Source organism: Labrus bergylta, chromosome 7 (assembly GCF_963930695.1).
Source record: "Labrus bergylta chromosome 7, fLabBer1.1, whole genome shotgun sequence".
Lineage (NCBI taxonomy): Eukaryota > Metazoa > Chordata > Actinopteri > Labriformes > Labridae > Labrus > Labrus bergylta.
In genome coordinates this window covers 6,328,158-6,350,857 of record NC_089201.1, presented here as the reverse complement: position 1 = coordinate 6,350,857, position 22,700 = coordinate 6,328,158, and the positions used below count along the sequence as shown (strand labels likewise).

The 22,700-nt window shown below is 46.2% G+C and overlaps 1 protein-coding gene across 4 annotated transcripts in view; it reads right to left on the bottom strand.

Annotated features, from left to right (window-relative positions):
• srgap1a (SLIT-ROBO Rho GTPase activating protein 1a) overlaps nucleotides 1-22,700 on the bottom strand; it is a 90,933-nt gene that overhangs the window by 57,742 nt on the left and 10,491 nt on the right. For all 4 annotated transcript variants that reach the window (XM_020639758.3, XM_029278435.2, XM_020639756.3 and 1 more), the window contains exon 2: nucleotides 1,110-1,305. In XM_020639758.3, the coding sequence (XP_020495414.1) occupies nucleotides 1,110-1,305 (196 nt within the window). The remainder of the gene's footprint in view (nucleotides 1-1,109; nucleotides 1,306-22,700) is intronic.

The window sequence follows — 22,700 nt, the reverse complement described above, 5'->3', positions numbered from 1 at the left end:
CTGTCCACAGGAAACAGGGCTTCAGGTGACAGATTGAAAACGCACTTTTTTCACACCCCGACACGTCAGTCCAGAGAAAACAACCGAGTGTGGAGAGCACAGAAGCCGAACTGTTCATGTGTTTTGTTTTGAAGAATATAAAAATAAAGTTCAGGTGATTTGAAACCCACAGGAAGGTTGTTAATGTCAGTCAGACGTCTTTATTTACTTAAAGAATATCCTCCCGGGGCCTCGCCAAGCGGTTCAACTCGTAAATGAAGTGACCAGACTGAAAATCACGCCATGAAGACCACAGAGTCGCTGACCAGCCACACACACACACACACACACACACACACACACACACACACACACACACACACACACACACACACACACACACACACACACACACACACACACACACACACACACACACACACACACACACACACACACACACACACACACACACACACACACACACACACACACACACACACACACACACACACACACACACACACACACACACACACACACACACACACACACACACACACACACAGCTGTTAGAGCCATTAGAGCGTCAGACGGCGAGCAGCGGGTTACAGACGCGAGGACCAACATAAGTTTTATTTTCGTTCCCACCACAAGTTCAAACAATATCTTAATGTCTGCTTTTTCCATGAGCACACCCCAGCAGAGCAATAAGGCCAAAAACTACAGCGTGCTAAACCCTGTGGCGAGAGGGAAAGAGGAAGAGGAGGAGCTGACACAGAGGTCAGCTGTTTGGGGTTTCTATCATTAGCTCCTAGTGATATGACGAGTTGAGATTTTTCCTCGACTTCAGTTTTTTTTATCCCACAAAAGATGCCGCCTTGTAATCAGAGTCGTGATGAAGTGAATCGAGAGAAATGAAAGTAAAGCATCACCACTGAGCGGCTTTCTGTCGTCACATGACTGAAGACTGAAACGGCTCATCAGCACTTTAATCTCATGAGAACAGAAATCCTTCAACATGGGACTTTAAATCCAGAACGACTTCCCTCTGACTGCTCAGAAACCATCACTTCTTTAAGCCCATACACCACACACATGACAAAAACAGAAGGACGGCGTCCCCTCACTTGTACTGCTGGTGGTCCTTAGTGCTGCGAGTCTTGGCCATGAAGCGCTCGGCCAGCTTCTCCAGGTTCCTCGAGTACTCCATCTCGATCTCGGCCTTCTTCCTGAAGAAGTCCTGCAGGTCCTGCAGGAGCTGGACCCTCATATCCGTCTGCTGGTCCAGGCATTTCTGCTGCTCCACCAACTGGGCCCGGATCTCTGAGGAGACACACGGAGAGAGAAAAGGATTAGGGAGGAGCCAAAACCTGAAGGCTGAATTCATTTAGAGGCGGAGATCATCATCAGACCTCAGGTGTAAACGTTAGCGTCAAATCTAGTCCGTCTAATCACATACAGGCCGATACAAAATGTTCATGCTTTTCGATAGTATTGATCATGAGTTGTTTCTTAACCAAAAAGCTGCTACAGAGAGAAAGAGAGAGAGAGCAGCAGTCGTTTCTCTCGTCCTTTTGTCGTCTAATGAAGAACCAACAGTTCTGTTTATGTCTCATGCAAACAGAAAGAGAGCAGCGGAGGTGACAGCAGAGTTTCATTGCCGATATGTTTCCAACATATTTGTGCAACTTTGTGCTGAGGTTAACCTGCACTCTTTGTGAATTCAATGAACGGACGTGAATGAGTGAGAGGTGGTGACAGAGACACAGAGGAGCTCAGTGCAGCCACGAGGCGTCTGAACGCACCTAGAGATGTGAGCTGCCTCAACTGGGCTCAGGTGTTTCATTAAGGCTGAAAATAACTCGAATGAATGGACACACACACGCACACACAGCCCCATCAGTGTGACTGAAACGACACTTAAACGAGCAGAGGGCTGACAGCAGACGTCGCTTTAACAAGTCGTACGTGCAGCTAAGTTACCCTCTGAGGTCCTTTCTGAGGATTCAAGCCACTACGTGATATCTACATCCTCGGCAGGACACACAGACACACACACACACACACACACACACACACACACACACACACACACACACACACACACACACACACACACACACACACACACACACACACACACACACACACACACACACACACACACACACACACACACACACACACACACACACACACACACACACACACACACACACACACACACACACACACACACACACACACACACACACACACACACACACACACACACACACACACACACACACACACACCAAACAGGAGTTGTTTCCTCTGTGTCCTCTCAGTCTGAAGCTATGTTTAATGGATTTCTCTTAATGGAAGGTAGCAGCAGTAGAGGAAACAGAGTAATGAGGTGATTTAGTGCCACACACACACACACACACACACACACAGAGAGACGCACACACTCACACAAACACACAAAATCTCACACACTCACACACACAGACACAAACACACAATAACACACACAGACACACAAACACACACCTTAATGAAACACACACGCCGGGATCGTTACTTTCTAAATAGGAAGTAAATCTGTGCGAGTTGTAAACAGTAGGAAACATTTCTAAACCCTGGTTACGGCCCTGAATCTGACACAGTTACCATGGTAACCAACAGAAAGATCGTGTAGTCTGACCTCGGCGTCACCATTATTGATTAAGTATAAGCATTGTTTAAAATAGTGATGCAGTAGATTAGAGAGGGTAAGGTTCACTTTGTCTTCTCATTTCTTCTTCATTTGTTTACTGATGAATACGTTTGCTGTCTGCATTCCAAAAGCTATGCTAATATGAGTCTGTGTCCCAAATAAACAAGTTCCTCTTATCAAACCATCTTTTCATGTCATGATTCAGACTCATCCAGAGGTCTATCGCTCCGTCCTGACAGCCGGTTCTGCAGCTCTGCCCAGTTTCATATGTAGGACAGTCCCGGATGAATATAGCCGTGTGTCTGTTTGGCTCTTTGCTGCTCAAAGTTTAGAAACTGTTCTTTAAGGGAGGTTTCACATGAGTACGCTTGACTTCAAAGTCCTGTTCTTTTGATCAGTGTGAACACAAACGTGCTGTACTCGTACTGCAGTCGGGTACTGGTCCTGAGTCCGCTCGATGAGATGGTCCCAGGTACGATTCAAATGTGCTCAAGATGTGAAAGCCGCCGCAGCACACATTCAACAGACTCAGACTCAGGAAGTGACAACGCCGGTACCAACTACCTTCCCTAACTCAAGGCCCCTAACGGCGCCCGCAACTCAACCGTGCAAACTGATGGGCAGCCAGAGCCAACAGCATCACCGGGGTGGTCACGTGTTGGACCCTCCCTGTACCGGTGTTTCGTCCAAAAGGTCCCATGACACCTTGCAGCAGCTGCTTCTATGTACTCTTTCCAACTTACTGCATGCATCCTGCTGTTGTCTTTCGTTCTTATCTGTAGTTAGTGTAGCGTTAAACATCTCTCATTAATATGGAAGAAAGTGAAATAAAAGAGACAAAGAGGGACTAATGCTTCAGCAAAGAAGCCAAAGGATCCCTCAGAGGCTTCATGGTGCACCATCTGAGTGCGTCCGTCTGTATACTTAACGGTCAATCAGCTGCTGACTCAATTAGAGCGCTTCCAGTCCGAGAGAGAGAGAGAGGGAGATAGAAACAGAGAGGCAGAGAGAGAGAGAGAGAGAGAGAGAGAGAGAGAGAGAGAGAGAGAGAGAGAGAGTGTACTACTGCTGACTAAGTGAGCGTATTTGGCACGTGTCCTATATGCACTAATCAAATTACCAAAAGGCTCAGCTCCATCCATCAGCATTAAATGTTCTCTAAAATGTTATCCATTAAAGCTACGTCTTCACAAAGTGTTGATGATGTTTTGCATTTTTAAAGTAGCATATAGATACTTCCTTCCTGCGTTCATAAGGAAATTAACGTCAAAGATCGAGACCTACGGGACACAAGGGAGACGCTCAGCCAAACTAAGTCTGCATGAAAGCTAAACGCTGCAGCTACTCAAAGACGGGGATCAACCAACATCGTAGATGTGGACAAAGCAGATGAGACGCATCGCTGCAACTCTGACCTTTAACACAGAGAGCATCGAGACGATGACAAAACTTAAAGACCAGCGATGAGTGCTATGAAGAGAAGTTTCTGTTTTGAATATGACGGCATTGAAAGTCCTCCACAAACCAGCAGCTCCAATCAGAGGACGTTTGCATTGCGCCGCGACCTGCAGCAGCACTTCATCTCATATAACTCCGTCTGTGGCGGCTGATTCTGAATCTCAATACAACGCATTGTACTGCTGTCAGACGAGTCTGGAAACATGAAACATGGAGGTATTTAATAGTTACATATCAGACATGCTGGTAGAAAAAGACGAGCAATGATCACATGACTCCATGCACAAGAACATAGTGTGACAAAAATGGTAAATGGACTTGAGCTTATAAAGCGCTTTCCTAGTCTTCTGACTACTCAAAGCGCTTTTACACTGCATTTTACACCCACCCATTCACACACTGATGGCAGTGATCGCTATGTAGTATCATCCATCAGAAGTAACTAATCCCATTCACACACCGCCTCCGAGCAATTTGGGGTTAAGCCTCTTGCCCAAGGACACATCGGACATGTTGCTCAGCTGGGGATCGAACCCTCGACCTTCCGGTTGAGAGAAGACGACTCTACCAACTGAGCCACTGCTCAGATAAACTGTCAACAGTTCAGGTGGTATGAGCAGTTTGTGTCCTTCCCCATCCCCTCCTCTGCTGAAACTTAACTTGAGCATCTTTATGAGATGCAAAGACAACTCGACAGACTTCAGTTTTCTTTAGCCTTTGAGTTGAAAGGACCGACTCTGCTCTCTCTTTGTCTCGCAGCAGCTTTGGCTTTAAGATATAACTGAGGACTGTTTATGTGTTTATGGAAGCTTTGGTGCTTTTTGATTCTACTGATTATTAAATGACTGAGATTGAAGCCTTTAAAAGATGTAGTATCATCATTTAAAAACCAAAACAGAATGAAACTAAATGGAAAGAAGGGCCAACAAGGAACACTGATCCAACACGGTGTGGACAAAGTCGTCCTCACATGTTTGAAGTGTTGTTGGTTTTCTTCACCTCGGTGTGGACGTGACCTCAGACTGTAGTTTGACAATGACATAAGACGAGTTATCTAATCCTTAAGCGAAATATTGAAAACGAAGAACTGCGTCACTTTAGTGTTTGAGGAAAGCTCATCAGCTCCCAGTGATGGCGCTGCTGCTGCTGCAGACGACATCACACATCTGACGCCTCTCTCAGTGAAAACACGACTTCTCTTCAAACTAACTGTTGGGATGTAAAGTTAGAGCCATCTCTCTGAGCGGAGTATTCCTCCGCTCTGACATGGTGCATTCCTGTCGCTCTGAGGTCATCTGTATGGTGAACACGTGTGGAGGCCTCTCTGCTTTGGGTGTGGGGGTGAGCGTGTGTGTGTGTGTGTGTGTGGGGGGGGCATCAAAGCCCTCTGTGATCTCTTTCAAACTGGGGAGCTGAGAGGAGATGAGAGCACCTGTGCACTTTGTTGAGAGATGACACTGGAGGATTCAGGAAGAAACAGCAGCGTGATGCTGCCGAGAATAACTGTCACTATTTCTCTGCTTAAATCTTTGTGACAAACAATCTGCAGGAGCTCCACAGGCTTTACAAACCATAATCAGGTACAATGACATTAATGCATTGGTGCTTTGCAGAGTTAAAGCAGGGACAATAAAGTGGTCAGCAACAATTCCAGCTGACTGATGGTGGTCTGATCAATGAGGCCCAGAATGCACATGATGTCGATATGCACAATGAGAGCGCGCTGTTCAGTCTTTGTGCTAATCAGTTTGGACCGACGCCCTTTTGTTTCTGATCTGGATGTCATCCAATCGCTCCTTTGGAGGCCGCTTCACATACTTCCCATAACCCCATTCATGGAGACAAATATGTCCAAAGTGGCAGTTCAGAGTGGCTTTTGATTTGCAGGATCGGCCCGTTCCATTGTGAAGGAAAAAACGCCGGGTAAGCAGGACGGGGCTGACCCACGCTGTTGACCTCCAGAGAGAACGTGGGCTTCAGAAAAACAACACACACACTGTCAGAGGGCCAAAGGGAAAAGCTACCAACCATACAAAGATACATTTAAAAGAAAAACATGCAGAAATATACTAGTCTAATAAAATATAGTTTCAAGATACCCTGCAGAAATGCGCAGAGTAAATCTGGCATTATGCCTATTCACACATAATACATATCCATCTAAAAAGCTTCTATGACTTCTGCTGACTGCATTTAGGAATTCTTCTTTGGGAACCACAAAAGTTCACAAAAGAGTTTCGACAGTTTCCCAGAGTTGATTACAGTCTCTATCTGGGACACTCTGAACCACATCAGTCTCTGTGCTGCACCGCGGCTCATCAGCAGAACCTGAAATAGAAGCTAAAACCCGGAGAGGGCCGGTGCAGGAGGGTGCCCGGCCCCACCATCTGCTTTAGATCTGGAGTTTGGGACTGGGGGGAGTTGCTGGTGCCTCCTCTGGAGGCTGGATACAAGACAGGATAAATGCCATCAGAGGTGATTACGAGACAGGGGATCGGTTTTTAAACGGAGCACGAGCTTTCAATTACAGCTGGATCCAGATCACATGCCTGCAGAGCTGGAGTCAACAGCTCGTCTTCTTCTGACATTTCTTTAACTCCTCTGATAATCAAACAAGGCTCCTCTGCTACACTTGATCCTCGCGGAGCTTTCGTTCATTGATAATGAATAACATGTGGCAAAAGATCTGCAAAAGTGGTTTCATCCAAGAAGTTGGTCTGAAAAAGTGCACAGCCCTGTGATTATTTCCACAGAGCATGACTCACTCTGCAGTGAGCTGGGTTCACTGTTGATGAAGGGACCTGGTCTGTGATCTGGTTCAGCTTCTGATGTCTCTGAATGTTCACTTACAACTTCATCAGAGAGTCTTTTTACATTCATGTGCCATGACAGCAATTCAAAATCAATGCACCCCCTGCTGTGACATGGCTGTATTTGGACAGTACATTTAAAGAGAAGTAAAAAGTAGGAGGGAGCGAGGATAGGAATGTGGGAGGTATGAAGTTGGACTCATGCCCATGGCAGCACATGGCGCACACCTGTCCCAGTGAACCCACCACGCAATCCACACAGTGACAAACTCTGAACTCTTTGGCCATCACATTCTTGTCTTCTCTCTTTCCCTGATCGCTCACTGCACCGTTAATGAGAGGCAGATTGATGGGAACTAAAAGACCCTCAGAGTGATGGGACTTTTTACCAGCTCTACTGGTCTACTGAGCATTTAATCTCCCACGAGGCACACAGGCCCGTCCTGCAATGGAGCCCCGACATGTAAGAGATTACTTTTAAGAAGCCTTCTTTACAGTAAAAGTTGTAAACAGCTCTAAACAGTGAGGGCCAAGCATCCTGCTCACCTGAAGAGGCGTTGTTGAAAAAGCCTCTGATACAAACTAAAATGTAGCGGCCATAATCAGGGATTGGAACCAGAGACCGGTGTTATTTGGTACAGGTACATGACAGTACTGTTAAACTCACAGACAAACACTGCTCTTAAATGCAGCATCTGTACTTAACAAGTACATGTCTGTAGGTTCTCAGTCATCCAGGTCATGGTAAAATTCAAAGCTTGATCCGAAGGCAACTGGACTGGTTGAAGATCTTGAATAGCTAGAAAGGTTAACGACTCAGCTAACAACTCTGATGTGAGTCATCCTTGAGCATTAGCATGCTAATGGGTACTAGTGGATCTATAAGCATTAGCATGCTAATGGATCCACAGAGGCTTACATTTCTTGCTACGTCCACCAGTCAGTTTAGAACTGAAGAAGCCTTTCAGAGGAGGAGGGGTGAAACGTCTTCAAGATCTTCAGCCAGTTGGCTTTGGATCTCTCAACTGTATAGTTTAGTTTCAGCTGATGCATTGTTAGTGGGAGCTTTACTCAGCTCTGCCGGTTATCGTTAAATCAGTGTTTCTTCGAGGCTCACGCCGCCAGCAACCGAGAACAGGCTGCAAGACGAGCTGCTGCTGACGTTCGCTCAGTTTGTCTGTAGGAGCTCTGCTTGATTTTAGGTTTCGATTTCTCTTCCCATTAGTCGATCCCGAGGGTTATGATGGAGAAAAGTTCCTGCAGTGATCTCCTCCTCTCCAAAACACATACGACTGGTTATTTCAAAGCAGCAGAAAAGACAGAATGAAGCAGCTACAAGGCTTCAAACCGTCGTCGCTCTGACGCTCTGACGCCCTGACGCCCTGAAGCACACAGAAGTGTCGACAAACCTCCTCTGCAGTGGTATCTATTCTTACATTTATTTATGTTCTTTTCTAAGTGTGACTGACTGTTAAACTACATAGAAGGTTCTTTATGCAAACTATGTTTTAGAACATCTCCAGTTCAATTCAACCCTGATGAGGCTTGCTGTACTGTAGCACACTTAAGACTCTTTCAGAAAACTGTTTCTTCTTGAGACCTCATGAATCATTGTCACATAAGTCATGACCCAGAGAGTCACACATACAGAGGGACGAACGCTGTGAGATCATGTGATGCCTGGTAAAGGAGGCCTTATCTTATGACTGCATTACATCAGTGCGAGGAGTCAGATATTCATCATGAGCTCGGTATGTTGGACACCAACAACCCTGGGCCTCAAATCTGGGCACGAGAGCCGGACTGTGTGACTGGTTCTGTGTGGTTAACATCACCGCTGAGATTAAATTACTCACACATCCAGGCCTCCTTCTCTCCATCCACATGTCACACCTATCAGTCTGTGATAAGAGATATCAAAGCACTGTAGGGGTGACAGGTCCAATGTTTGTTTGACTGAAATGAAGCTGTCAGAGACAAAGTTACGACTTGAGGAATATTCAGGTCCGTCTGAAGAAACACAGATTCATCAAAAAAGACTGAAAACACTGAACAGCTAAAGTTTGATTGTTTTCTTTCCTCCATTATCTATATTGCTTTTCCCGTTCAGGGTCGCAGGGGGCTGGAGTTGATCTCAGCCATCATCGGGTGAGAGGCCTGTGATACACCCTGGACTGTTCTCCAGCCAATCACAAGGCTGACATACAGAGACAGACAACCAGCCACACTCACATTCACACCTACGGGCAATTTAGAGTCACCAGTTAACCTAACGAGCATGTCTTTGGACTGTGGGAGGAAGCCGGAGTACCCGGAGAGAACCCACACATGAACGGAGAAAATTTAAACTCCACACAGAGAGGCTCCTGTCAGACGGGGATTCAAACCAGGAACCTCCTCGCTGTGAGGGGACAGAGCTATGATAAAATATATGACTGGGAAAACGTATTTTATTTCATTGAAAGTCACAAAATGTAAAACAATGGGTTTAAAAAGTATTTAAAACTATTTATAAAGTCCTTCCTTTGGCTGAAATATTCCACTACTCCACCGTGCAGCAGTTAGTGCCATCGCCTCGCAGCCAGAAGTTTCCTGCTTTGAATCTCCCAGTCAACCCCTTAACCACAACAGGATCAGAGACACAGTCGCTTATGCCCAGATTGGAGACAGAGGGTGTTTGGGTCCAACGTACAAAGCTCATTTCAGACCGGTTCCATTAACTACTATTCGAGTAGTCTGAATTTAAATTTGCGTTTAATCACCAGGGGAATTAGCCGCTGTCAACATCCTTACTTGAGGTGAGTGTGAACCAGAGAAGGACGGAGGAATCAGGGAGGAAAGGAGCTGAGACAAACATCCTCTTACACCTTTCATACACTGTTACCCTTATCTGAATCCTTTTGGATATTTAGAGACAGATACTAGTTTGACTGGAGCTTCTCTGCACTGACAGCTTTGTTTATTGAACACTGCCTCCATGGACAGACTGCCAAAGAGAACCTAAGAAAACCAGCTGTCACTAAATAACATAACGTAACACACACACACACACACACACACACACACACACAATACACACACACACACACACACGTAAGCACTACTTCTCTCTAGCACTCACAGGAAGTGTAGCTGTGACTTCATGTCTCGTGTTCTCGCCCGGGTCTGGGAGCATTGTGGGCGGCAGACCTCAAGAGTTCAGGTTCCTTCCTGTGCTTCAGTTTTTATAGTCTGATTCAGAAACAGCTCAGCGTCAGCAGCTCACTGTTCGGACAACAAAACACTTTTGCTGCCCGAAAACAGACGTCATTAATCTATGTCTGTCCCTTTTATTGAGGTAGTTTCTGAACGTGTAATCTCAATAAGTGAAACATATGAATCCCTGCCAATTCAGTTTCAGCTCTGCCAAAAGCACAAGAGCCCAAAAAGCAGCCACAGAGGCCTCCAGCAGGCAGGAGAGAGATCAATCACCGCTGACACTACGGTGGCCTGTGAGGACCGTCGTTTTGATCCAAACAAAATAAGAAAGAGGAGCTAAAGGCTGGGAGAAGCCAGCGCACTTTAGAGGCCGAGCTGTTTGTTCAGCTGCTGGGGAGCCTCGACACTCTGTGTTTGATGTGCTGTGAGTTTGGATCAGACAAGGTTTGAGGGGATGGATGTGTTTGTGTCGCTTTGAGTGTGTGTGTGCCTGTGCCTGTATGTTTACCCCTTATGAGGAATGCTTCACCTGTTGTTCTCACTAAAAGAACTGGGACTGGAGCCTTTCTAAGATCATAAAGATGAAGAGAAGAAATAACAAAACCCAGAGCCACAGAGTTTTACAAAGTCCAAGAAACCACTGAAATCCAATTCCATTCATCGCCGTAGATTTAAATCTAAACTCGGCCTTTGCTGTACATCTTCCCCCGCTCTCTCTCCTCTGCACATTTCCTGTGTCTCTTCAGCTGTACTGTCCAATAAAGCCCAAAGATCTCTTTAAAAAACTGTTCTTGATGCATGAATCCACCCGCCTCCTCTGAGGTCAAAGGTTCAGCGGAAAGACAAACTGTTTTCACACTCATGCACTCATGAAATTGTCTCGATAGTGTCAGGCCGACTGTCCCTGAAATCCTCCTGACTAGCTTGTTCACACATGCACCTCACAGCGAGGGACTAAGAATCCACAGTCGCTCTCCTCTGCAGACAGAAGACAAGTCACAAACTCTTCGGACACTGTTCTAGGATGCAGAGGGCGAGAAGTATGAATATGAAAAAAGTGAGCCACTAACAGATGCTGCTTCATTTGGACTCTCCATGGTGAGGACGATGGGAGAATGTGGAGGAGTGATGTGAAGGAATCGGTTACATCTGTGTGGCTGAACTTCAGAGAAAAGAGAATCTGTGTGAAATAAATGGATCTTTTTCTGATTCATCTCCTGACCGTCACCAGCTGCTCTGTCTGCTGCCCTGAAGGGAGCACAGGGGCTGCTTGAAGAAAGACTGAAAGAAAGGTTGATGATCCTTAGACTTAAACCGTCCCAGGCAGAAAGGAGCGAGGACTTAAAGGAGCGGTTAAAGGCTATACTACTCTGGAAATATCTAGCTCACTTTGTCTGCTTCTCCCTGTGAAACCTGACTCTCTGGCATGTTCCTGTCCTGCTTTTGTCCTTTTGTTGGAGGATTTTAGTGTTGGAGAGATGAAGAGGCTAAAGCTCGCATGACGAGGCAGCCAATCAGCCTCTTCTTCTCAGAGAGGCTCCCTCACCTCAGGCTAAAGACGTGGCCGGGCAGGTCTGCAGCTCGTACAGTTGGGATGTTTGTTTGGGGTAACAATAGTATGAAAATCTTGCGGTGGGACAGCTGGAAAGATAAATGCCTCTAAAGAGGGTGTCGCACGAGAAACATCTGGAACGAAAGGCAAACAAGCTTTCATCAGCGGGGATATTTCCTTCCTCTGGCCGTAAACAAAGTTAAAGTGAAACATGCTGGCAGAGAAACTGTGAGTATGAAGCTGAGAGTGGAGCAGAAGCTGTAAGCAGCAACATAGTTAAACTGGTTCTGTTAAAGAAAGAGTCAGCAGCTTGTTCCTACAAAATAAAATACAACATCCTTTCTGGGCCTCCATACATGTGTGGTGGTGACTGAGTATCTGATCCATCTAAACTCTGAAATAAAGGTTTTTATCATTGAGAATCACAGCATCCTTCCTGCTTCCTTACAGTGTGGACGCAGAGAGCAGTGCTGTCATAAAGAGATTCTTTATTGGGAACATGATCTGATAACAGGATTAACAGATACATTTTGTGCTAATGGTGGCATTTTTGACAAGGCAGCAAATCTTAACAGAACACCTGCAAAGACGTTGTGAGAAGCCAAAGAACGCCATCAACTGAAAAGGTCCAATATGTCCGCTAGTCCAGCTTCTCCCTCGCCCACTCTCTCTCTTCTTATCTTCCTCCGTCCTCTTCCTCTTAGCCTCAGCCGTCGTATCAAACAGTACAGAGATGGGCTAACTGGCTGCTTTGTAGCTGAAGGCTGCTGTGTGAACCTCGACCTGCTGACAAAGTTACATAGTGCTGAAAACAGGCGAGCGGGGCGCTTTGTGGACATGAGAGAGAGACGCCATTCTCCCTGTTGGGAGTTATTGTTCTAATCGATCGACTTTGAAACGACTGTTTGAAGGAGGAGAAGTTAAAGACTGTTGATTTGATTGTTGATGATGTCATACGTGAATGTTTGTCTTTACCATCTCTCCAGACAGTCTCATGGACACTGTCTGTCTGTCTGTCTGTCTGTCTGTCTGTCTGTCTGTCTGTCCACCGCTGTGTTTGTACATCTGCCTTCCTCCACAGTAAGTCCACCTCTTTTTCGAAGTCCTGTTGTCCGTGCTCCCTCTCATCAGAGCTGTGCAGAGACACATGGATCTGTGGCCCGGAGCCAGCTGGAGCCGCTGGCAGCGTGTGTGACGTGTCCCCACAGACGGGACAGCGAGGCAACGCCGCGACAGAGGGAAGTATGAAGGGTGTTGACTGTACACGGCTACAGCTGAGGTGTCACTGATGAAACTGGATCACCCAGCCAACATACGAAGAAGAAGAAGAATGCACGCTGAACAGCTCAGTAATGAGGTTGATCATATCCTCGTCTCTTCATTTAAAAGGTTTCTTTTAACCTCCTGCAGCAGATCCGTCAATTCATTTGAGAAAAGCACAAAATAAAAGTTAAAGGACGCCAGAGATGTATAGAGAGAGGAAAACGCCTCCGTGTTACTGTCGAGAAATTGTTAACATTTAGGTCTGAACATCCTGCAGGCTCAGAGAAGGTAGTCCCAGTCTCACAGAGGGCTCTGTTAAAGCCTCCCAGCTCTCCGCATTACTCACTTCATCTCCATAAACACCGGCCTCAGTGTGTCCCTCCAGACTCTTCAGTCTTAGTTCTGAAGTTCAGGTCTTAATGCATTCTTAGTGGACGGCTCTTTAATATTAGCACAGCAGGAGGAAGAGGAAAAATACCTGCAGGCTGTTTTTCTTTTCTTCTCATGCTCTCGTGTTTCATCTTTCACATTCATGAAAACAAACAACAGCAGAAGAAGAAGACGAGCCTGTGATTAAGTGAATCCATCTTTTTAATGACTCCAAGAAAAGATCGGGGGATGGAGACAGGCTGGGATCTTCAAACATATGTAAATACAGGAGCAGGCTCAAACCTGAGCTTACAAGAACACAAGCAAAAACAGTCACAAGACAAGACGGCAAAAGTCCTGAACTCAGACTGTTCAGACCATTTTCTGTATTTCTGAATGAATCCAGACTAGAGGGAGGGATAATCCATTATGTACAGGTACTAAATAAAAATCAATGGCAGCAAAACAAAAAGTTGATTTGATAAGAAAACAGTCTACAGCCACAATACAGCAGCCCCATTAGTGCTAGCATCACCAGGCTAACCTGCTCATGTTAGCTTTGCTCACACATGCTAAGCTACTCGTGTTAGCTCTGCTCACACATGCTAACCTGCTCCTGTTAGCTCTGCTCACACATGCTAAGCTACTCGTGTTAGCTCTGCTCACACATGCTAAGCTACTCGAGTTAGCTCTGCTCACACATGCTAAGCTACTTGTGTTAGCTCTGCTCACACATTCAGACCTGAAAACTTCTAGAAATGTACAGAACAGTCCCTGAAATCTTGCTTCTCGCTCTTCACAAATGTTAGAGATGATGACTATGATGACACAGATTCTACGTGTAATCTGAAACAGCATCAACAGATGAGTGGCGAGCAGAAAAGGGGTTTAATGCAGCTTCGCATTTTGCACGAGCATCACATAGATCCCACACCGGTCGCGGGATATTAATGTCTTTAACCACGCCCACGGATAAGTGTGTGTGTGTGTGTGTGTGTGTGTGTGTGTGTGTGTGTGTGTGTGTGTGTGTGTGTGTGTGTGTGTGTGTGTGTGTGTGTGTGTGTGTGTGTGTGTGTGTGGAGAAAATGATCAGTGATAGATGACACCTTCAGAAGAGGAAACAGTGAGCCTGCATGTGTGTGACAGCCAGAGGAAAAGCTACAGCTGACCTCAAACTGTGGAGCACATCATGACCAACATCAGGAACACCCTGGATTCAGAGCAAACAACCCACATGAGAAACATCTTCCCTTCATAGTTTCTACATCATCATCCCCAAACTGCAAAGGCAAAAATCCACTCCTTGTGTGTTTTCCTCCTCGTTACAGAGTCCCTCCCCATCGCTGGCCACTAAAACCAGCCCCTCACAGGATGTGTGGTTTCTGGGCCTTTGATTGGGTTTCAGTCAGCAGAGGAGCTGGAGGGACCGACGGGGAACAACCCTGCTATTCAAGACCAGGCCTGTAATTCCAGAGGCAGAGACTTCTGCTGCAGGCCCCACGGGAGGGAGGGAGAGGAGAGAGAGAGAGAGAGAGAGAGAGAGAGAGAGAGAGAGAGAGAGAGAGAGAGAGAGAGAGAGAGAGAGAGAGAGAGAGCAGGGAAGATGATGCAAGGGCAGTAAGTAGTTTAAACTCTCTGTCAAAAAGGAATTGACTGGCACAGTTGGTCGTATGAGACTGCAGGATGGATATCGTTTGACAATAAGATGACTCAACGGGCTAAAATAGACTGAAACAGAAAGGTCGGAGTGTGTGTCATCACACATGCACAAAACTCCAATCCACTGTATATTTGAACACAAAGGGCTGCACTTCTAATCCCAACTTTATCCAGAATTTTCCAGCCAGTCCCCTGGTAAAATCTCCAAAAGAAGTGGGGGTGAGCCATGCTGAGAAAACAGCTGGACATAGCGAGGAAAATTCACTGCAGGTGGTGATGACGTCTACATCCTGCTACCATCGGTGAGATCTCCATGCACGTACTGAAACTGCTTCATTATGTTTCCTTTTTGCCGATATGTTCCTCTCTGCGTTTTCGTTGATACTGGGAACGTCTCCCACTACACCTTGCATCGATATAAAGAGACATTTCTTTATCATAGCTAACAAGTCCCTGACGTTCTTTCTATGACACGTCCTACCTCTTCAGATCACCTCTCCACTCCAGATTACAGGGAGGTCTGTCCTGGAGTGCATCGTGTCCAATCTCTGAATTGTATCCACTCCTAAACTCACTTGCTGCGCTGTCATTGGCTGGAGGAAACACACCAGCTCCCCGCCCAGAAACGTCCCAAGTCAACCAGAACAAACCAGAACAGTAAAATCCATTCAGAGGGCAAAGTCTCTGCAGACACAGTCACCACCTCACATGTATGGAGGCCCAGAAGGGACAATGTAGCAGCTCTACTTTAGGAGAAGTCTGTACTTTATTTTGAAGGAGAAAGATACTGACTCTGTCTTTATCCAAGAGACAGAGTTTGCACAACAAAACAAAAGTCTTCTCTTGATTGTGCACAAAAGCTTCCATCTGTTCTATTTGACTTCATCTGCACATCTGATGACTCACTAAGTAGACTTTTATTTTTTCCCCTTTTCGTTAACCGCTCTTCCTACCACTTCAAAAAACATGCTTGTTTCTTATTATGAAGAAAGTTCCGAATCCAATTAAACATCTAAATAAAAACACAAATATGTTTGTCTGAAGAAAACGTTCAAAACTTTGAACCATGTCTGCCTCCATTCGAGATCTGCAACAAGTTGAACAGACAAGGTTACTTTCAAGGTCAAGAAGATAAAACTTCTTATCTGCACACGAGCAGCGGGCCGAGACAAAACACAGCACAACACACACACACACACACACACACACACACACACACAAACACACACACATTGATTCACTCTTCTCTAAAAACACTGGGACGTGTCTGCACACAGGCTGCATTGATTTCTGGTGTGATTCCTTTGAATGAAACAGTGAGCAGCACGCAGCGTCCTCGAGTTGCGGCCCTGTGTGTGTTAATCGGTTGTGTAACTGTTTGTGTAGCGTCTTCCTCTGTGCCCGTGTCTTTTGTCTGACTGATCATCCGTCCGTACACTCCCATCAGTCATCTTTTCAGTCGCTCCGTGTGAATAAGTGACGGGACTTCGGAGCAGAAAGGACTTCCATGTCTTTGGACTGTGGGAGGAAGCCGGAGTACCTGGAGAGAACCCACGCATGCACGAGGAGAACATGCAAACTCCACACAGAGAGACTCATGACAGACAGGGATTCAGACCAGGAACCAGGGCTGTGCTCAAAATATTTATAATCGGCAATATATCATCATGTGCTCCTTGCAGATACATGTGTCGATGCAGATGTAATAGAAACGATTTGGCTGAAAAGCGGCCATGACAGTTTGGAAAGATTGACCATTGATGTAGGCGTTCACAATAACATCATAGCCATCGCTCTGGGATTAAATATTTCAATGTACTTCTCTGATGGGCCTGAACTGAAGTGTTTTAAGTTCCTTACGCCTCTGCTGTTATTCTCATCAGTAAATCAGCTACACAGAGAATTCTGTGTAGGACATTATCCAAAATCAACTTATATCATGATATGAATCGTATCGGTGGGTTGTGGGAAATGCCCGGCCCTAACAGGAACCTCCTCGCTGTGAGGCGACAGCGCTAACCACCACAATATGGTTCTAAACCATAATTCTGATTCTGCAGAAATCACAGTACATTCAGTTTAATAACCACGAGGAAGTTGATCACATGTCTGGTGTCCATATTTATAGGCAGCTGAGCGTAAAGGCTATACAAAGGGTGTGACATGTTTGTAAAGCTGCAGAGAGACACGTCTCCAGCTGTGAGTATCAACAGAGACCGGGGTAGAAAATCCTTCTTCTAAAACGTGTCTGTATTATAAACGAGGTGAAAACATTGAACAAGAAGCAGAAACTTCCCCCCCAAACTCCTCGGAGGACAAACAGTTCATCTTTTCCCACCTGGAGCTCAGAGAGAAGTGACAGCTGAAACAATCCACCGGTGGAGACGGCTTCAGCCTCGAGTAAACACGCTCACTTTGGGGAATGTGGAGTCTGAAGTCTGGCAGGAAGCATAGACTCGTAAAAAAAAAAATACTAAATAAACGTTACAGAGAAAAAAGAACTGACAAAATAAGGCCCTCAAAACTTTTGGTACTGCGATACTTCCAGACACCTCGAGTTTTAGAACGATATAATCTCTCCTTTATTAGAGAGCACAGGCGAAGAGAGACAGGAAATGTTGGGATGAGAGAGAGGAGACCTCAGAGAAAAAAATGTTTGCATGTGTGCGTGTTCCCTTCTGTAGTACCAGGTTAACAACTATGTCTACTGCATAAATTCACCTTTGACCTCTAAACAATGTGACTCCGTGTGATGTAGGGAAGAAGAGCATCAGCATGACTCTGGTCTTCAGTCGAGCGGGCACAGGCGGGGGATTGAGGGCACAGGGGTCGAGGCTAAGAGGGGCAGGTGGGGGGGAGGGGGTTAGAGTAAGAGTAATGAGGTGCATGGATGGGTGAGCTAAACGGGGATTGAAGTTTGAGGGTGGAGAGTTAAAGACAGGTGGAGGACTGTGAGGGGGGCTTTGCCTGCGATAATTTCACATATACTCGAGGAAAAAGAGCGACACTGAAACTTTGCCAAAGTTAGAGCATAATCTCAAATCAAAGAGATGTGATCATGCTGATGTGAAAAACTTCAGAGCTCCAACCAAGTATGCACACATGCATTTTTAATGCGTGTTTAAAGGGCCGCGAGTGAATCCTCCGAAGAACAGGGACCGTCTTAAAGCTGCGATCATCATCTTTTTATTATCGTCGTGACGTTTCAAATATTCCAAGAATCGAAAAGATTGCGTCTGAAACCAACTGAACTGACAGCTCAGAGCAAACTTTTTTTTCAAAGTAAGAGGGAAGTCAATGCTGCACGACGTTCGAGTGTGATGCAACGATGACTGTAGGAGCAGAGCTGCACGGTGAGGGCATGGTAATGAGGCTGCCTGCACTGCAGCTGCTTTAACGCACCACGTTCCTCTTATCAAACGTTATTATGGACCAAAGAGATGGTCACCTGTTGCACCTTGACGTGGCAGTCTGAACAGGACTTCTGGGACTTCAGGCTGAGAAAGTACACGTTTCTTCACCTTCACATGAGTTTACCCAGCACACTCTTTGGAGAGATTTTTTGCAGACCTGTTTGTTCACACATGAAACTCACAGCGGGAGACTATCCATGTCAGATGGGGGGGGGGGGGGGGGTGGAGTCTCCTGAGGTAATACGTAAATAAAACGATGTGGAAATAGCAGACAAACAACAGAGTCCTCTATACGACGCTACAATGAGAATATGTGTCTTTCTATCAATGCTACATGTAGTTGAACAGAATCTCAATGTGAACTAAAGAGTGGAGAAGAACATACTGGAGAACAGGAAACATAATGCAGCAGGTTCATTACAGCACAGAGATGGTAGAGGTGGCGTGCAGACAGTCTATGGTCGTGCAGCGATCACAGGGAATAAAGGTCATCACCCCCTCCCACTCGCTCCAGGTGAATTCTCCTGATTATATCCTGCTGTGTTCTCACATCAGCTCACTCTGACTTTCTGCAGAATAAATACGAGGAGGCTGGAGGAGAAACTCCGGCTGAAGAGAGAAACATTCAGCTGTTTGTGTTCACACATGACGCTCAGAGTAGAAATATCAGGAGTTTATCAGGAGTTTTCTGCTGGTGTGAACGCCCTATAAGAAGTCTGTTTCCATGTTACACAGAAGGTGTTAGATTTAGCTGCTTTTGGTTTCACTGTCTTCAGGTCTTTGTGCTGAAGAAGTCGTAGCTGATATCACATCCTCTCTCTCTCTCTCTCTCTCCACATTCAGACAGCTTCAGGTTTCAGACTGAGCGCCCTCATCGCGTCCCGCTATGCAGCCCGAGGCTCAATCAGTCCCCTTGTCACAGTCCCAGTCTCAGCCAGCAGGGATTGATTTCTCACAAAGGGTCTGCAGTGAAAACCAAGCAGAGGAGAATGAGGAAGTCTTCAATGACACCCCCTCCAGCAGCCCCCTCCTCACAGGGCACCAGAGCTGAAGACATGCTAACATGATCAGTTCTAACAACAGGCGGAGGGGGAAGGCGAGAGAATGAGGAGGCTCCACAGAGACCTCATTCCCAGATAATTATAGTGGAAGCCGATATGGAGGAAGTGACAGAGAGTTAGGTGACTGACCCTGAGGGAGGCTCTACCTGCCAATCGTCTCCCTCTGCTCACAGCACTAACTCCTGACTCTGAGAGCAGGTTCTCAGCCTTCTCTCTGAGGGGGCCGGGAAAAGCTTTTATTTGAAAAGAATGTCTGTCAGAAAATCTCATTAAAGCCTTCGTCATCCTCCATGTGGGAACACAAACATGACGAGACAGGTCAGGTGAAATCAGATGCCAGATTCGCCCTGTAGGGGGCAACGCCACGCAGATCCGCCCAAAAGCTTTGGGATTACCACATGAGATCTGAGCCAAGCGGCCACGATGTGTGACCGACCTCAGGGCAGCTGCTCGGGGTGAGAGAGCGAGGGACAAAGAGATAGAGAGCGAGAGAGAGGGAGAGAGAGAGAGAAGAAAAGAACAGACAGATCAGCTTTCATTGCTCTTTGTTTCCCTGCACTAAAGACAGCAAGACTGGGCCTTTCTCTGTTCTGTCTCCCACAGAGCCGGAGTTAGAGGCCATCTGTGTGTGTGTGTGTGTGTGTGTGTGTGTGTGTGTGTGTGTGTGTGTGTGTGTGTGTGTGTGTGTGTGTGTGTGTGTGTGTGTGTGCACCGTCTAGCCATGCATGTACCACACACACCCAGCACGGTTGCCATGCATCACACCCCGGTGACACGCCGTTAACCAGAACAAATCACAGGAGCCCAGGGGAGACGGGAGCTTCCTCAACACTGCCTGATTAAAAAGTGAGATATATGAGGAGTGTCCACAGTGTGTGTGTGTGTGTGTGTGTGTGTGTGTGTGTGTGTGTGTGTGTGTGTGTGTGTGTGTGTGTGCATGCTGGTTGCGGGGCAGCTGACTGAGCGTGTGCATGCTGACACACTCAAACACATTCACACAAACAATGCTAACATGTTTTAATTGTTCCAAACAGAATAACCAGCTGAGCGGTGCTAGAGTCATTTCTGTCGTCCTGCCTTCAAAAGGTCAGATCATGATCTCTCCTTCAGGAGATAGAAAGTGTCCCTGAACTCCTCTCTTTCTGACCGTGGGCATCTACTCTGTGGGGGATGAGAAGAGGGGCAGACCAGGACAGGATCACGCTCGTTCTATTTCCAGACCAGTGTGATCTAAAAAAACTGACTTTGCTCTGCAGCTCATTCCACTCCTACTAAACTATGACATAAAGAGGCTGTCAGGGGTTCTGCAGGGCCGAATGCTCCACTTCATTCTAACCTACAATAATCCAGGAGAAAGAGAAATGATGCCACAAAGAATTTCAAGACAGGAGTTTCAGGTACTGGCAGAGGTGCTGAGCTCTTTCCTCTTAAAGAAAGCTTTTACACGACGAGGAGATGCCCCGAGGCGTGCTGCAAAATGCCAAAAGAACTGAATTAACACCGAACGCTCTGCTGATAAGATGCAAAGTCAAAAACACACAAATACAGAAAACCACTGCAAAGGAAAAACGCTAAAGATCCAGTCTGCACAGGAAGAGGGGGCCACCATAGCAACAGGCGCTTTATTAAATGACTTTGTTTAGGTCACATGTCTGAGGTTGTTGTGAGTCTCTTTCATGAAGTGGTATCGACGCCTGTTTTGATGCCATGGCAACAAAAATAGAAGTCCCATGCAGCAAATGTTGATTAGTTTCTTGTTTTCAGTTATCAGAAAATTGCAGCAAACTCCTGCACACGTTGCCGACACACTCGTTTGAAGTTAGCCTCCAATAATTGAAGGCGTCATTCCTCCTCAGCGCTCTTATCAAATACAAGTCGTGCTTTAATTAAAGCTATTTTACTGTCGATCATCAAAATGATGGAGGTTGTATCACTTTAAAACACATGATATGGAAGTAGAACACATTTTGACAACCTTAGCAGCACAGAAATCACCAACTATTCACATCTAGTATTTGATCTCTTTCGATTTAGCCTGCTTTGTGTTTACATGTACGCGTGTCCATTGCTCCCTTTTAACAGGAAGGAAGAAGAAGCAGCCGTCTTATCTGTTGCAGCGTGTGACGTTCAGATCTCATGATAATGAAGAAGAGTTATTTCTGGAAACAGCTGAGCAAACGTTTCACAGCAACAAAAAGAGACAGCTTCACTCATGTTTCAGCAGGAAGAAGAACTGTGGATACAAAACGTCATCGTTCAGCTTGTGTTTATTTGACTGTTAAACATTTGGAGAAACTATGAATGAATGAGAGAGAGAGAGAGAGAGAGAGAGAGGACGAAACACAGGAGGAGTGAGACTCTGCATGTGTGACCACGAGCAGAGAGGAGGAACATGGCCAACAGATCTTTATCTTTTATCCCCAAGAACCCCACATCTCAGTGGCTCAAACTGCTGCTATGGCTTTAGTTTCCACCTCGAGGGGGGAGGGTGGAGGAGAATTCACACTGGAGCTCAGACCCTCCTCGGACCCTCCTCCTCCTCCTGTGACCACAATGAGCCTTTATCGTAAGGCTGATAAGCTGAGAGACCATGGGAAACTCTCTTGGACTCTTCTCCTTCTTCTCAACTCAAAACAGACCCAGTGCATTGTGGAAACCAGAGATAGAGGGAGACGGGACCACACCAAACATTAAACAGTGCAGACACGTTCTGGAGTGTTGGCAGAGTGAAACGGCTTCATGGTTTTGCTTTGCGGCTTTGAGCTGCAGACAATCATAATCCCTGTTCACACACGCTTAAAACTTCTGAAAACTTCATGAATCTTTTCAGGTGTCAACGCAAACCGCTAAACTTTCACTCCGACTTCACCCGGACTTTTTCCTGCTTGTCCCCTGAATTAAACTTCTGAATGGATGAAATGAGAGCACAGCGACTCCTCCCATCAGACCAGGCTGGTCTCTTGCTGTGTGACGTGTGTGAACAACCTACTCCAGTGGATTTCAGGAGCAGTCTGCCTGAAACTTTTGTAAAAAATGTTCAGAAGTGAAAAACAGCTAAACTATCAGACACAACGAGGAAGAAGGCTTCATCAATGACTTCTCCTCATGGCTGCAGCCAAACATGGCCGCCGCCTCATGGTCTCTGGTTATCGATCAGCCGGCTCAAGCCGACCCCCCCCTCGGGTCATGAGGTCAAGGCAGGGGACAGGGAGAAGAGGAGGAGGAGACAAAGGA